The sequence below is a fragment of the Melanotaenia boesemani genome, chromosome 4, assembly GCF_017639745.1.
Source record: "Melanotaenia boesemani isolate fMelBoe1 chromosome 4, fMelBoe1.pri, whole genome shotgun sequence".
Taxonomy (NCBI): domain Eukaryota; kingdom Metazoa; phylum Chordata; class Actinopteri; order Atheriniformes; family Melanotaeniidae; genus Melanotaenia; species Melanotaenia boesemani.
Genome location: NC_055685.1, coordinates 37,133,881 through 37,148,143, shown reverse-complemented (window position 1 = coordinate 37,148,143; position 14,263 = coordinate 37,133,881). Strand labels below are relative to the sequence as shown.

General features: G+C 41.2%; 1 protein-coding gene across 2 annotated transcripts in view; it reads right to left on the bottom strand.

Moving 5' to 3' along the window:
- The window catches only part of sh3pxd2aa (SH3 and PX domains 2Aa), a 123,760-nt gene that overhangs the window by 36,273 nt on the left and 73,224 nt on the right, over positions 1-14,263 (bottom strand). For both annotated transcript variants that reach the window (XM_041983637.1, XM_041983636.1), the window contains one exon: positions 7,829-7,957. In XM_041983637.1, coding sequence (XP_041839571.1) covers positions 7,829-7,957 — 129 coding nt within the window. The remainder of the gene's footprint in view (positions 1-7,828; positions 7,958-14,263) is intronic.

Here is a 14,263-nt window from a genome sequence, read left to right as displayed (position 1 = left end):
GCCTGCTGCGTCCAGCAGCAGCAGCAGCTGTGAAAATGAACCAGCTCACAACAAGACCAAGAAGAGGTGTTCAGGTAATGAAGTACATACTGCAGAGCCATCTGTACATACAGCCGAGCGCCGGGGAGACACTTGTTTTAACAGGTCGAAATCATCACACCTTGTTATTGGTGGTTGAGCATGTGTGTGTGTGCGTGTGTGTGTGTGTGCGTGAGAGAGAGAGAGGAGTCATCCCAACTTTAGAAAGGGCCATGTGTGATGTTTGGTAGGCGTTTTGTCTTTTTTATTGTCCAGGTGTTCAGAGAAGTGGAACTCTGCCCATTTTAATTTAAAGGAAATAGAACAGGACCACGAAGTCATGTTCTTTCTCTTAATTAGTTAGTTTGTTTGACATGACAGACTCAACTGCTCTGGAGGATTTAAAAGGCTCAGCAACTAATGACTAATGTTGAAAAGAGGTTATGCAGCATCGCCCACTGTCTTTACATTTCTGCAAACACACACAGTAGAAATATTCAAATGTGAAACAGCTGAGGGGATGTAATTGGCATTTCTTTCAGCAAAGAACTCTAATTGGAGTTTGTAGCCACACTGCGTCTTGGCAGGCAATAAACTGCCAGCCTTTTCTCATAGAGGGAGTGTGGAGGTCACTGTGAACACCGAGCTACAGTAACTGAGCAGGGCAGACTTATCTCTGACTGCCACAGGCCTGGCCCTCGTGGGACAGAAACAGCAGAAACAATGAAGTGAGACGGGTTCTGGAAGTCAGTAATGATAAAAATACAACCCAGGTGAGAGAGAGAGAGAGCAAGCAAGGGAGGGGGTGAGGAGAAAAAAGCAAAGAGAAGACAAAAAGAAAGGGGTGAGCCTGCAGATGTTTGGCTGGGACTTCAAAGCTGTTATTTTCCATGTTTATCCCTCATCCAAAAACAACTCGGCACGCTTTCCTTTCACTTTCACATTTTAGGACGGTTCAAACGGTCATCGGGTTTGATGAGGACATCTTTCAGAAATGTGACATTCGGATTTGACCAGAAGCCGACTGACATTCTTCTTTCTTCTTCCCAGCTTGTAAATATGAGCATGCACATCTCCTGGAGAGCAGTGGTCACTGGAATGCAGAGCTGCTTTCCACAGCAGCTTATTGAACCGCCTGCTTATCTTTCTGCAGAGTAAGCTGGAGGGGAGACTCAAAGATTAGGCTTAAAATAGGAACAGTTGCTGCTGCCTAAAACCTGCTATGAAATTAGCTGCAGTATTATCTTCAACACAGACCAACACAGCTTCACTTACAGGATTGCAACCACGCTTTTCTGACCTAAATCATCATCATCCAAAAATATCCATTCCATTCATGCAGTAGAAATGCTATATCGAAGTGCTTGTACCATTTTTATAGCTGAGATACAGTCCACATATATCCACATCTCAAGAGAAAAGTACAGCCATGGAAACAAAGCAGCAAAACAACCAAATGATTCATTTTAACATTTCTAAGAAAAATGTCATTTCCACTTTGCCACATATTGACTCAAAAGATGTTGATAGACTGGGTTTTAATGAAAACATGAACAATTTGGTGCCTTAACCTAACCAAGGAAGGAGGGCGAAAATAAAAGATAATCAATACAGAGCACAATTAAAGGGGCAGTGCACACTAAAATATGTTTTTTTGGATGTAAATATTAAATGAATTTATTGTTACCACTTCTGGAGTTTTTTAAATGAACATTATTCAAATACTTTTGAAAAGTCCAGATTGTGTAGGTTACAAATGGCCCAAATGCCACCGACTGGTTCAAGCTAGTTTAGTTGTTCGTGCTTAAACCTGAGGTACAGACAACTATTTGGGACTCTCTCAACTCATTGAAAAACAGAAAAAAGTGTCTATGTTTTTGACAATATTTTACTACCCTGGTTTTGGGTTTGTGCTTTTGAAATTGTGTAAGAAAGGAAATGTGACCCTTTGTTTGGGGGGGGTTGAATTCATAGTGGTCAAATATCTATGACTGGATCCCCAGGACACAGTTTCTTACACTCTTTTGTACTTCTGATGAGGGTTACTCTTTTTTAAAAGGCTGATAAAGACTTTCCAAAGAAGCATTGAGGTGATCTGTGGTTTGCCATCAATATAGAACAGAAATTTTAATCTGGCAACTGGGTCACAAAAGATCACTTTTCACAGTCATACAACCCAAAGCCTATCCAAAGAAACTCATAACCCAGGCAAGAATTATCTGTGCTGATCTGAGTCACCAGTACATATAAATACAGATGTGGTGAGAAGTTCAGTCATCTCAGAGTAGAACTGCTGCTCCTTCACATCCAGAGAAGCCAGACATGACCTGACCCCAGCAGCATCCATCCATCCATCTAAGCAGATGGATGGATGGATGGATGGATGGATGGACGGATGGATGGATGGATGGATGGATGGATGGATGGATGGATGGAACAACCCATTTCAATAAATGTGAAAGAAGGTTTCATTCAAAGACTGATCACTCTGACTGGTTTATTTACATCTTAATTAATAAAAGGATGTGATTACATAAAAGCAGAGATGAAATATCGTATCCACTGACTTAAATTCGCCCGAATGTGAAACAGAAAATAAACTAATTTACAGCATGATTCAGCATGACTGACATCCATTTCATTTTAACCTGAGCTCTTCCTGTTGTGGGTGGTTTGGAACTGTTGGACCAAACTGAATAAAACGTGACTCAGAAAAAGATATTTTGCCAAATGTTATTGAAAATTTAAGGTTATCCCAATAACTTTTAAATGTCAGCTTACAATGGAGTAAAACGCTTCCTGGAAATTCACCTCCACCCTCCACAGTGAAGTTGTTGGACTGAAACTTTTCTCTGCTGTAAAAACTCAGTGAGTCCAAACTTCCATAGCTTCTGTTCACCAGGATAACAGTTTTGTTAGTTTTTTTTTTTTTTTTTTTTTTTTTTTTTTTTTTTGCCACATGTTCTCAAACCTGCAGAAGTTTTTGGTGGACTATCACTTTAAGACGCTTCAAAGCTTGTCTTCAGGATTAAATGGGACACATGAGAGGGAAGCTAACCCTTTACGTGCTCTTTTTTCCTAGAAAGTCAGTCACGTTCAAGGTCCTGGTCTTTATTGAGGCTCTCAGATGAAGGCATTACGTCCCAGTTTGAGGCTCATGTTACCTGGTTGAAGTTTTCATTAAACACCAGGGTCTTTTTACCAAGCCACATTTGTTACAAGTGAAAGGGAACAGCCGGCAGGGGGGCTTCAATAAGCAATGTTGTCGAATCGTCACGCTCAGTGGGGTCAGGATTAACCTTCACAGTTACCCTCTTTATGATGTATGTGTGAAAAACTGTAGCAGAATGAGCTACTTCTTCTCTGAAAAGCATTTTCAGCCTGTTCAGGTCTTTGCTGCACTTACTGAAAAATGATGTTTTTATATCCCTGCAGGTGACTCTGGCCAGCTTAAAATAGTGTCATATCAGATCCTTCACCATTTAAAGCCCTCTTTGTAGGAGAAGCTAGCTAATGCAGCTATAAACCAGGTCTTCTAAGAATGATAACAGGCCATCAAGGTTCAAGTTAACCCTGACTGAGGGTGGTTGTCAAAACCAATGTGCAACACCCAAGCCTGCCATGAAAACAATGTCTGATACAACCTTTTCTAGACTGGAGCATCTTTGAGAAAAAATATTTTCAGTTCCCAGTTTCAAGATGTAATGAGGCCTAGAGATGGTTGTGTGTGAAAATCCCAGTAAATACTCAGACCAACAAGCATGCCACGTTCAAAGTCACTTAAATCTCCTTTCTTCCTCATTCTGCCATGTGATTGGTTGATTAGTTGTGTTAACAAGCAGTTGAACTTGTGTGCACGTAAGATTTTACTTTACTATTCTTCAGCAATACACTGAGGTGATGCTTTTAGAAAACCAGTACAACCAGCTCCCCTGGGCTCTGGGAAAAGTGTGGTAGGAAAATATTGCCATAACTCTTGGCAGTGACCTTCCCTCTGACTGTATTTTATCAGTTTACAAGTAATATAAAAAGATGTCTGTAGCAATTCTATGTAGAGAATTTATGACTGACGTGTACGGAAGTGTAAGTGGAAACAGAGGATTTGTACAGTCTCAAAGCACGCAGGCAGATGCAATCTATGTGAGCTATGACGTCAATCCAGAGAGAAGAAAGCAAAGTGGTCAGATCTGAGACTGTCAAAGCTGAGACAAGGTGCCCGTGGAACTTGAAAGCAGAGAAAGAGCAAAGATATTTGGGTGAAATTGCTTCTCCGGCTGGTGTTGCGGCTTGGGCGGCACTCCAAACCAGAGGATCTCATTTACAGTTCACAGTTGAGGTCCTCCTGGAGGATGCATTAGTATTGGATGATGAAATACGGGGAGAAATGAATATAGTACTTCTGTTTCAGCACTAGTTGCAGAATACAATATTATTTTGATTCAACACACAATGATTTAATGTTTGTCAATCGTACAGATTTCCTCATCAACCTAAAATAAGAAATTTTGTTCTTTATAACAAACCAAAAGAAAAGAAAATCCACATGAATTAATTTAGATCTGGCTCCAACCACTTTGTGGCAAACAAAGTTCTGAATAAAGAGCTAATTGGATCAGGCCATTCAAGCACTCACACTTTGTGTATGAAGCCACAATACTGGAGGCTGGTATCCAGACAACTCAGTAATATTTCTGCACAATGACAGTATGGACGAAAACTCACTGCTAATAGTCCATTGTCCCATGTGCAGATTTTTTTCCTTTACCTTTAAATGTCCAACCTGAGAAACACTGCAGGACCTCCTGTTTTTTGCTTTGTCTCAGTCTGCTCATACAGTCTTGTAGCAGTGTATTAACACATCAGAGTCTGGCATAGGTTCCTGCAGTCACGTATCATGAAAAAATTAAATCTACATTCTCTGTAATCCTTCTGTGTCCTTGTTAGCTCTTCCAGTTCTTCCATTTTGTTAGCTAACATAACGTTTCCTATCAGAATGGCTGTAAGAAATGGTTTGAATTTCCTCCTCTTTTCTCTCTGCCTCGCTCCTGCCCTGCATCTTCTCTGCTTCTTCTTCATCTCATTTAGAATTTAATTAATTTTACTCACTTTGGTTTTAGAAGGCTTAATCAGTTGATCCCACCTAGTAAACAACTATTCTGTTGCAATTTATTTTTATTATAACAGATCTTGAAAGAGTTCAACGTATGAGGAGAAACAACATGAGCAGCACAGCCTCCGAACCAACGTAAAAAAGTCAATCTAAAAATGAGCTTAACAGTGGAATGGAACCAGTGGGGGAAAAAAAGAAAAACCAACATTCAGGTTGAGTGAAAATGTTTTTCCAAGTTCATCTTGAGTCCATGTGGCTGTTTTTATGCACAGGTATTTCCCCAGGATCAGAATTTTTTGCCAGTTTTCTCCCCTATAGATCTCCATCGAAAGTTCTTTTCAGTCTCGCAGAGGGAATCATTTGTTGAACTTACTGAAGATTTTCTGATGGAGTTTGACACAAACACAATTTCCATCCTAGCCTGGAAAGATTAAACCTTTGGTGGATTTTTTTATAGCCAATCCTGACACCCTCACCTTACAGAAACACTGTTACTCTCAATTCTATCAATGTTTCTGTCGTTTTTCAGCTGTATCAACGTTTTTTGAGGGCATTCCTGCATAAAATTCTAGACTTGTTTGTATTTTATAAATACAATAAAGTTATTCAGTTTTTACAATTAAATTTTTTTTTTTTTTTTTTTTGGACTTCAAAGAGATGAATAGATTTCAGTTTGTGTTGCATTCTTCTGAAACTGGGATTTATAGATTTAAGCCTTTAAAAGTTTACACACTGATCTTCCACTCATCTGAAAGTGTTGATCAAGTTTGATGTGATGCAGGTCTGTAGCTGATTGACCAAACTGACTTTTCCTCTCCCTCACATCGCTGCCCCCTTTAGCTTAACTCAGTAATTTTACGCGGTTCACATATGCAGATTTATTCTCTCCAGCTGGGACATTCCTCTCTCCAGACGTTCCCATGTCCGAAGCGGGACCACTGGGAAAAAAAATCAGGACAACGGGCCAGACAAGGCCTATACTCCTCACTCAGTCGGCCAGCATCGCCCCTTTACTTCAGAGTTGCTTCATAAATCTCACTTCACTAGATAGCAGCTGGTAAACTGCATACAGTTCACTCCGACAATGGATGTACTCAACAACTTGCAAAGAAGCAGTTTTGGTCCTGACCTCTAAGACCAATAACGTTTCTTAACGGAAACACACACACACAAAAAAATTAACACATGACCTCCAAGCTGAACCCATATTTATGTCAGGAAAGGCCTGCAGACACTTAAAAACTGCTGTTATTGCAGGACACCATCTGTGCTCAGTGTGCAGAAGAAAAAAAAAAGTATATTTGATTAAAAAAAACTCATGTAAACTATGGATTTCTAAATTTCCTGAAGATTAAAAAATATTGTAGTATTCATTTGGCATATTGTGACAAGCACATTAAAGAAAATAATCCATAATTTACAGCCAGACTGTCAACGTCTCTGCATTAACAACACAGAAAATAAGCACACACAGACCAGAGGGCTGCAGCAAAGCCTTGAAAGCAGGAAAGCGCTTGTGGGATATTATACGAGCTCTCAAATGTGTTTGCCTTGGCATAGCCTCTAAGTGATGTCATCATCATCATCGTCATCATCATGGCTGTTGCCCCACTTCTTTGGCCCAGAAGATGACGATAGCACATGCATTCAACTCTTCCAGCAAGTTCAGAAGTCGCTCACTTTGCTCGAAGTGCTTCAAGAAATGTTGAATGTTAATGTTCAGGACGGATCTTTCAAACAGGCCTGGTGAGCAGATGCTGTGCAGCCGGATGTGTGGAAATAGCATCACGGGGGTAAATTTCTCTGTAGCTTGGAAAACACTCTTGAATATTCATTGAAGTCAAGAGTGAACAGGAACACTTAAGATTTGACGCATAAACAAAAATCTGAGAGGTGTACGATATTCGCAATTCTCTGGAAGACTTTGAGTTTTATCAAAAGGCACATTGTAAATGAGTTCTCTTTTCCTTGGAATATCTTCAAGACCTCTTTAATGATTTAATTCATGCCAGCAAGGGTCAACTCCAGAAATCAGCCACATCCGTTGCAGAATCCCAAGCAGGATGGTGCTGAAACTGGTGATCCCTCAAAGATGTGCAAGCTAAGACAGCTCAGATAAATGAGAGTTTAGATAAGTTTGTGCCGAACTTTCTACTGAACTTTTGAGTTGTGCAAGCTGTTTGTCATCAGCTGGTGCTGGAGAAGCAAATGAGATCCGGTTACAGAAATTTGTGAAACGCTGTATAGGTTGTACCGTTAGTTTCTAGTTTCTCTTTGACTGTACGTTGCAACAAAGCTGGAGATCTCACTTTTATCACATCTGAGTTTGCTTGATGTTTTTAAAGCCACAAGCAATAGGCTGAACTCCATCTATAACAATGTCTTGCCTCCCCACATAAATTGACTTCTGCCAGCCAAACAGCACCTCCAGGTGGTGCCAAGGCCCCAGCTAGGAGGCTGGAGGGCATGGCTGCAGGAGAAAGGCTGAATGTGGGACTCACTACATACAAATGGGGGAAGAAAATCAGGAGACCTTGGCTGGAAAGGTGCTGAGTGAGCAGTTTTGAAGCCAAATTCCTCTGTAACTTTTCAATGACACATGTGGGTACTGATGTTTTAAAATAGTTCTAAGTGAGCCGATGTTTTTACAGATTTTGGTTCAGACAGACTGTACAAGTTATAAAATAAAGATGCACTTACCACTTTCACTCTTCTCAATAACATCCACCGTCTCGCCAGCCTTGAGGCTGATCTCCGAGTTCTCCTGCCTCTCATAGTTGGCCACGGCCACGTACTGCTCCAGCACCATGGGCTCCGAGCTGTCAATCCCTGAGGGGAAGAAACAGGCTGTCAACCACCTGCCGGCCATGGTACCCCGCGAACGCCCGCTGCACCCACAAGCACTGCTGCCACTGTGCACCCTGTACGCCGCCATCAGCCAACCCCCGCTCCCTACCGCCGCTGTGCCTCCCTGTCCAATCAAAATGCAACTTCAGAACTTGACTGCATAGTCCCAAATGTGTGGCCATATAGCTGCGTCGACCCCCGGCCCACAGTGAAGCACTGAGGAGCATCGGAAGGAATCAAAACAAAAGGAGGGATCGTGAGGAAAATGTTTGCATGGACCGCATGTCACGCCCACAGAGGATCCATGACCAGAACCAGTAAAGAACAGAGAGCGGGAAAAGAAAAGGGAGAAACAGAGGAACTGCTGGCGATCCGAGGGGAAGACTGGAGAGTGACTAAGTGGAAGAATGGTGAAGTTTCCCTGTGGAAAATCAACAGTGTGGTTGAGAGGAAAGGCCTCCCCTCCACTGCCTCTGGGAGCCAGCCGTTGGACAGGGAGTCGGAGGGGGGGCGAACACACCAATCATGGCAGTCGGCACTGCTGGCCTTAAATAGAAACATATGAGTGTACCAGAAAGAGGGAGAGAGACACAGGGAAGGAGGCTGTGTCCATGTTTATGTGAAACAAAAGAAGAGAGTGATTCGGTTTAAGGTTAAGCCATTCGCTTTTCTCCCTCTTCGTCTTTCTGTATAAACTTTTATCAGCAGGGATTTTCTTTGTTCATTTGAATTTTCCGATCTGAGTTGCTGATTTCTCTCCTCAGAGATTCAGAGGAACTTACTATAAAGTGATTCATAGTAGACACACAAACATCAAATCCTACGTACAGAAAACAAACACACTAATAGTGGAAAACTGCATGGATGATGTTCACGAGCATTTGATGCCACACGTTAAAGATATGGAGGAGATCAAGCAATCAAAAGTAGGTTGGGTTTTGGTAAATCTTACACAACCATTTAAATATGTATTTGAAACTTAATACTGACTCACATTTCCCTCACCCTGCACCCTGATTCCCTCTGACTCATTTTTTAAATAGAGCTTCACAGAAAATGAGGGTTGGTTATGTTTACTTTAACCCTTTTAATACGAATTCTCAGTGTCGCCCCTAACAAAAGCAAACATTTCAGGAAAAAGTACAAACAAAAGCAGTCACAAGAATAAATCAATGCTGTGTATGTTCTGATTTATTTATTCATGTCTGTATATTTTGGATGTTTTGGACAAACACAACTATTTTATTTATGTATTTACAAGTTTCACCCTTCATTTACATTAACTCTGTCAAAAATGATTACATATTTGGCATTTATCATTTACTTTTGGCTTTACTCTACCTTGGCTTAACTGAGTGAGTGTTCAGGAACCTGTTTAAATCCTGGAGGTGAAAAGTAGCTAACTGCTACTTACTGTAGCTAATCCCTGCATGTAGGTTGCTAATTGAACATTTTTGGAATTTGTTTGATAAAATAAATCAATCTGTAGTGATCATGCAGCCGCTCAATGTATTGACAAGGACATTTTGCACCTTAAGCCTTAAACTAACAGATGCTGGCTTAAGGCTCATTTATGCTTTACGTTAAATCCACATGTGCATACAGACAGAGCCTTCTGTACATCTTCTGGGTTCTTTATATTCGTATTTCTGACTGAATGAATTATTAGCAAAGAAGCTCAAGCAGGACAGTTTGTGAAGGAATGCGTTGTTGCTGCTGCAGAGCTGCAAGCTCAGGAAAAAGTTTGAAAGTGTCAGTTTGTCCAGAAGAAGAGTTGCAGACAGGATCACTGATATGAAAAATGATATAAAAGAAAACAAAAAACTGAAGGACAGTGAAGGAGATCTGGAGTATTTTCTCTGGCCTGTGATGAGACAGATTACTGATGTGGCGGGGCTACTTCAGGGGATGTTGGCAGATTTTGTGGAAGCACCACTCACACATTCAGCTATGTTGAGCAACACCTTTCACAGAAGTTATTCTTACAAGTTATAACTCATTGTAAATGTTGCTAATCAGGCTTCCCAATGATGTATGATACGATGCCAACTGGTATTATTAAAGGTGAGAAATAATCAACACAAATTTCTTACTTTTGGTGCTAATTTTATTTGAAGAGTTCATAATTCGGCTCAGTTTTTTCATATCGTAGATGCTCTTGATTCCAGTTTTATATGGTAGAGTTTAATCTCTTTATGTGTTGTGTTATGTTTACTTCCAGCTCCCCTGTCACCCTGCTCCTCAGTTACTGATCACCACACCTGCTCCTCATCTGTAATTGTCCTCCTTCAGTATAAATTATCCCTGGATATCCTCTGTGTCCTCTGTGTCCCCCTGTTAGCCATTTCTTTTGCCCTCAGCTCTGTTATTTTTAGTTATTAAGTTCCTTGGCTTTTCTGCTGCTGCAGCATGGTTTGTCATTTAGAAAAGTGACTTAAATCCTTTTGGTTTTAAATCTATTTGATTCTGCTCCTCCAGTCATGTTCCAGGACTTATTCAGTTAATCAGGATTGGGTCAAATAAATACTTAGTTATGGGTCGATATTGCATCAGATAAACGCAGCCCTCTTCACTGTTTTAGTGCCATTTCCACATTTTGTTTCTGTGGACTGAAGTCTTACTGTGTGAGAGAGCTGCAGTTTAATTTAAACATTTAAAACACTGATTTGCCAGAAAATGGCTCAAAATTCAGACACACATTCCAGTGGCTTTGTTGAAAGGTTTTTCACAGCTTGGCATAAATCAGTCAGCCTCAACATGAAAACCACTGCCAGATTAGGTAAAAACACTTGTTTCCTTTAAGTCAAACATCCTGATGAGGAAACCGGGAATCCTGGTACTTACGTGGATGTGATATCCACATGTCAGCTCTGGCTGAGACCCCTAATCATTTACAGGTTGCGATCAGATCAACCACAGAAGGGATAAGCCTCGCACAGGACCCAAAGGATCCACCTCCAACATGACAGCTAGCAGAGATCCTTCAATGCTCTAAATGGTTTAGAGCTCTGATGATTCAGTGTCGTACTTCCATGCATTCTGTCCTCAGCCGTATTACAGTGAAGCAGTACAGTATGCTGTTTAACTGCCTGGAAAAACTAAAAGCAGGCTAAATAATCAGCATTAACACATAATTAAACATCTCTAAATGTCAAGTAAGCTGGCAAGAAACACCGGGGAATGCTCATAACCTCACTCCCCCTCTGGGTGAGGCTGAGTGCTCCATCTCTGTTTTCCTTTAGTATTTCATCCAGAAGGAGAAACTAAGAAAAGGAACATGTTGTGGAGGATGCAAGCAGGACATGCAGAGAGAGGATTTAAAGTCAATCTGGGGTAAAACAGCAGCACAGATCCAGTTATTTAAACGTTTTAAGCTGCGGTATTGGCAACCCCACCTCACAACAAACACTATGAATCCAAAAGGCTTGTAACATTCTCCCTTCTGTTAAAATTATGAGCATTTTGATGGTTTTCTCTGAGCTGGAACAAAATTTTATCCTAGTTGCATCCAAATGCTCAGTAGATGCTCTTTAACTATACCTCATCTGAGATGTTTTATTTTCTATAAACAACATTTAAAATGTGCCTCTTCTGACCTGACTCATTATTCAAAGTTGAGTGAGGTCATGGTCAACTATGAAACAAAGGAAGGGAACTTTACAAGGTTGAGTTTTAGAGACTGACTGATGCACAACATGCAAACCTACAGCTCACGAAGCCGCTGTGTTGGCCAAACAGGCCCATCCATCCGGACATGGATGAACAGCATGCAGAAAGACACTGAGGCTGAATTTGAGCAGACACCTCATGCAAAGCAGATGTCCAAACGAAGCTGGTGGATGTGTGAAAACAAATAAACAGAAAAACCAACATAAAATGCAGCCGGCGCATTGCTACAGCAGGAGCACAGCAGCGCATGCATGCATGATCAACATGTTGACGTAGATGCACACACAAAGCTACCTGAGGCCTCTTTCCTCGGGCTGTCTGTAAAGCCGTACATCCATACTGCAGACAAAGAGAAGGAAGGAAAGAAACAGATTATTCACTTTACCAGCATGCAGAAGCAGCAGAAGGTTTCAGCACACCTTTACCACACAAACACACACACACTAAACACATGTAGAGAAGCACAGAGATCAAAAGACTCAAAGCACGTTAACAATCAATGTTTTCCCTTTCCTCCGTTTCTCTCTTTCTAACTTTCTCCACTTTTTCTGTCCCTCCTGGAATGTCTGAGGTGTGTGTCAGCCATTTCTAAGTCATCCCTGCCCCCCACAGCCACCCACCCTCTGATTCCAGAAAACATGAGCTCCAAACCAGGAAATGAAACGCCCTGCATCAGAGAAGACAGGAGCAGGAGAGGTGGTGACCAAGAGCTGCAGTATGAGCAGCAGGTTCAGCTCCCGCTGAGGATTACAAGGTCAAAAAAATATTTTATTAGCTGGAAATTATCTGGTTGATGCTCATCTTTTCTCAGATGTGAGTCAACTCATAAAAAAGCAGGACTGTTATCAAGCCAGCAAAATGTCCAGCTGTGTGTGCTTATAGAATTTGGCTTAACTTTTACTTCTTTTCAAGCAACTCGTCGTGTCTTTTCAAGGGCTTATTTTAACGAATAGAAGTTTGAAAAAAAAGTCTCAGGTGAAGTTTATTTTTTCAGTTCTATTGAGAAGAAAACGTCCTCAGAGATCACTCTGTACATCTTAACACACTCACACTGATCAAATACAGACAGCATCAAGGCAGCTCAGTTTTCTAACAGCATGCTGACGCCTGAACCAGCAGCGTGACAACAACGTTGGTGTCTGGTGTGCATTCTACTGGGGTGGCTCTGCCTCTTGGTTTATGTCCACAAGGGCCATGTCTGGTCATGAGCAATCACACCGCGGGATGCTTGATGGGTGCACACAGCCGGTGTTTAAATAATTAATATGCTTAACAAAATATTTGGGGTCAAATACTCCACTGAATTGTTGAATCCATTTAATTTTACATTAAGAATGGCTCATTATCTCCAAAGTTCAACAGTAAGCCGAAAGACACAGTCCCTCCAGCGTGCCCTGGGTTTTCCCAAGAGCCTCCTCCCGGTGGGACGTGCCTCACCAGGAGGCATCCTAACAAGATATCTGTGCCTCCTCATCTGTCTCTTCTCGATACAGAGTAGCAACAGCTCAACACTGAGCTCCTCTTGTATTATTGAACATTTCACCCTATCTCTAAGGGTGAACCCAGACACCCTGCAGAGCAAACTCATTTTGGCTGCTTGTCTCCATGATCTCGTTCTTTCAGGCACTACCCAAGGCTCGTGACCATAAGCTCTTTTTTGCACCACAACCAACAAGTCTGCTGCTCTAGACCTCTGTCATTCATGAACAAGACCCTAAGATACATAAGCTCTTCCACTAAATTTAGGATAGGATTTATAATTCTACCATCATCTTATGTAAAAGATCTAAATGTTCCCAATAAAGCCCAATACAGCTCTTAGTTCACAGAATTATGGCTTATTAGTAGCTCAAAGAATCTAAAAATCCAGAATAGGAGGCAGAATATTTTTTCTGTTTTTCCTCTCAAGTGGAACCATCTCTGAGCTTGGGTAGGATATAAGACATGTACCACTTCGATAAAGCTTATATTTAATGTACTTATCTGTTTGTCCCTGTTTTCATTTTCTTCTTTTGTTTATTTTTAATGCTTTTTTTATTCCTTTGAATTATGTTATCTCGAATTGCCTTTCTAAGTATTTTTGTTTATCTTTCTTGATTTTTGCAGAGTTTGAAAGGTGCTATATAATATGTTGACTTGACTCGAAAACAAATAATTTATTACATTTATTTATTATTATACCAGATAATCAACTTGTTTTTCGAAGAGTCCAAATTCTTGTCCTTCCTGAGCAGCATGTAAACCCTGAAGAATCCCTTCACTGATTCACGTGAGGTAATACAGGGCAAAAACCCTTCCTCCAGAATTTTAGGAGCTTCGGGGGATTGATGTTGGCCCCAGAGGGAGGGGTAGCTCTGGTCCCAGGTCAGCCAGGGTTAAATCATGCACTCCAACACCCTGCTTATAACCCACCAGCCTAGCAACATCTGATTGATATTAACTCTCCTCTCCATTCTGGATCTGAACTAACAGGGTTAACACACACACACACAGAGAGAGAGAGGAGGGCTTAATTCTTTTCATGTTTATGTGATGATGCCACAAACCAGCAGAACCAGCAGTGTTTTCGTTGTCCCTTTGCTGCTGGGAGTAATTTTCTTAGAATCCTGACCCCAAATG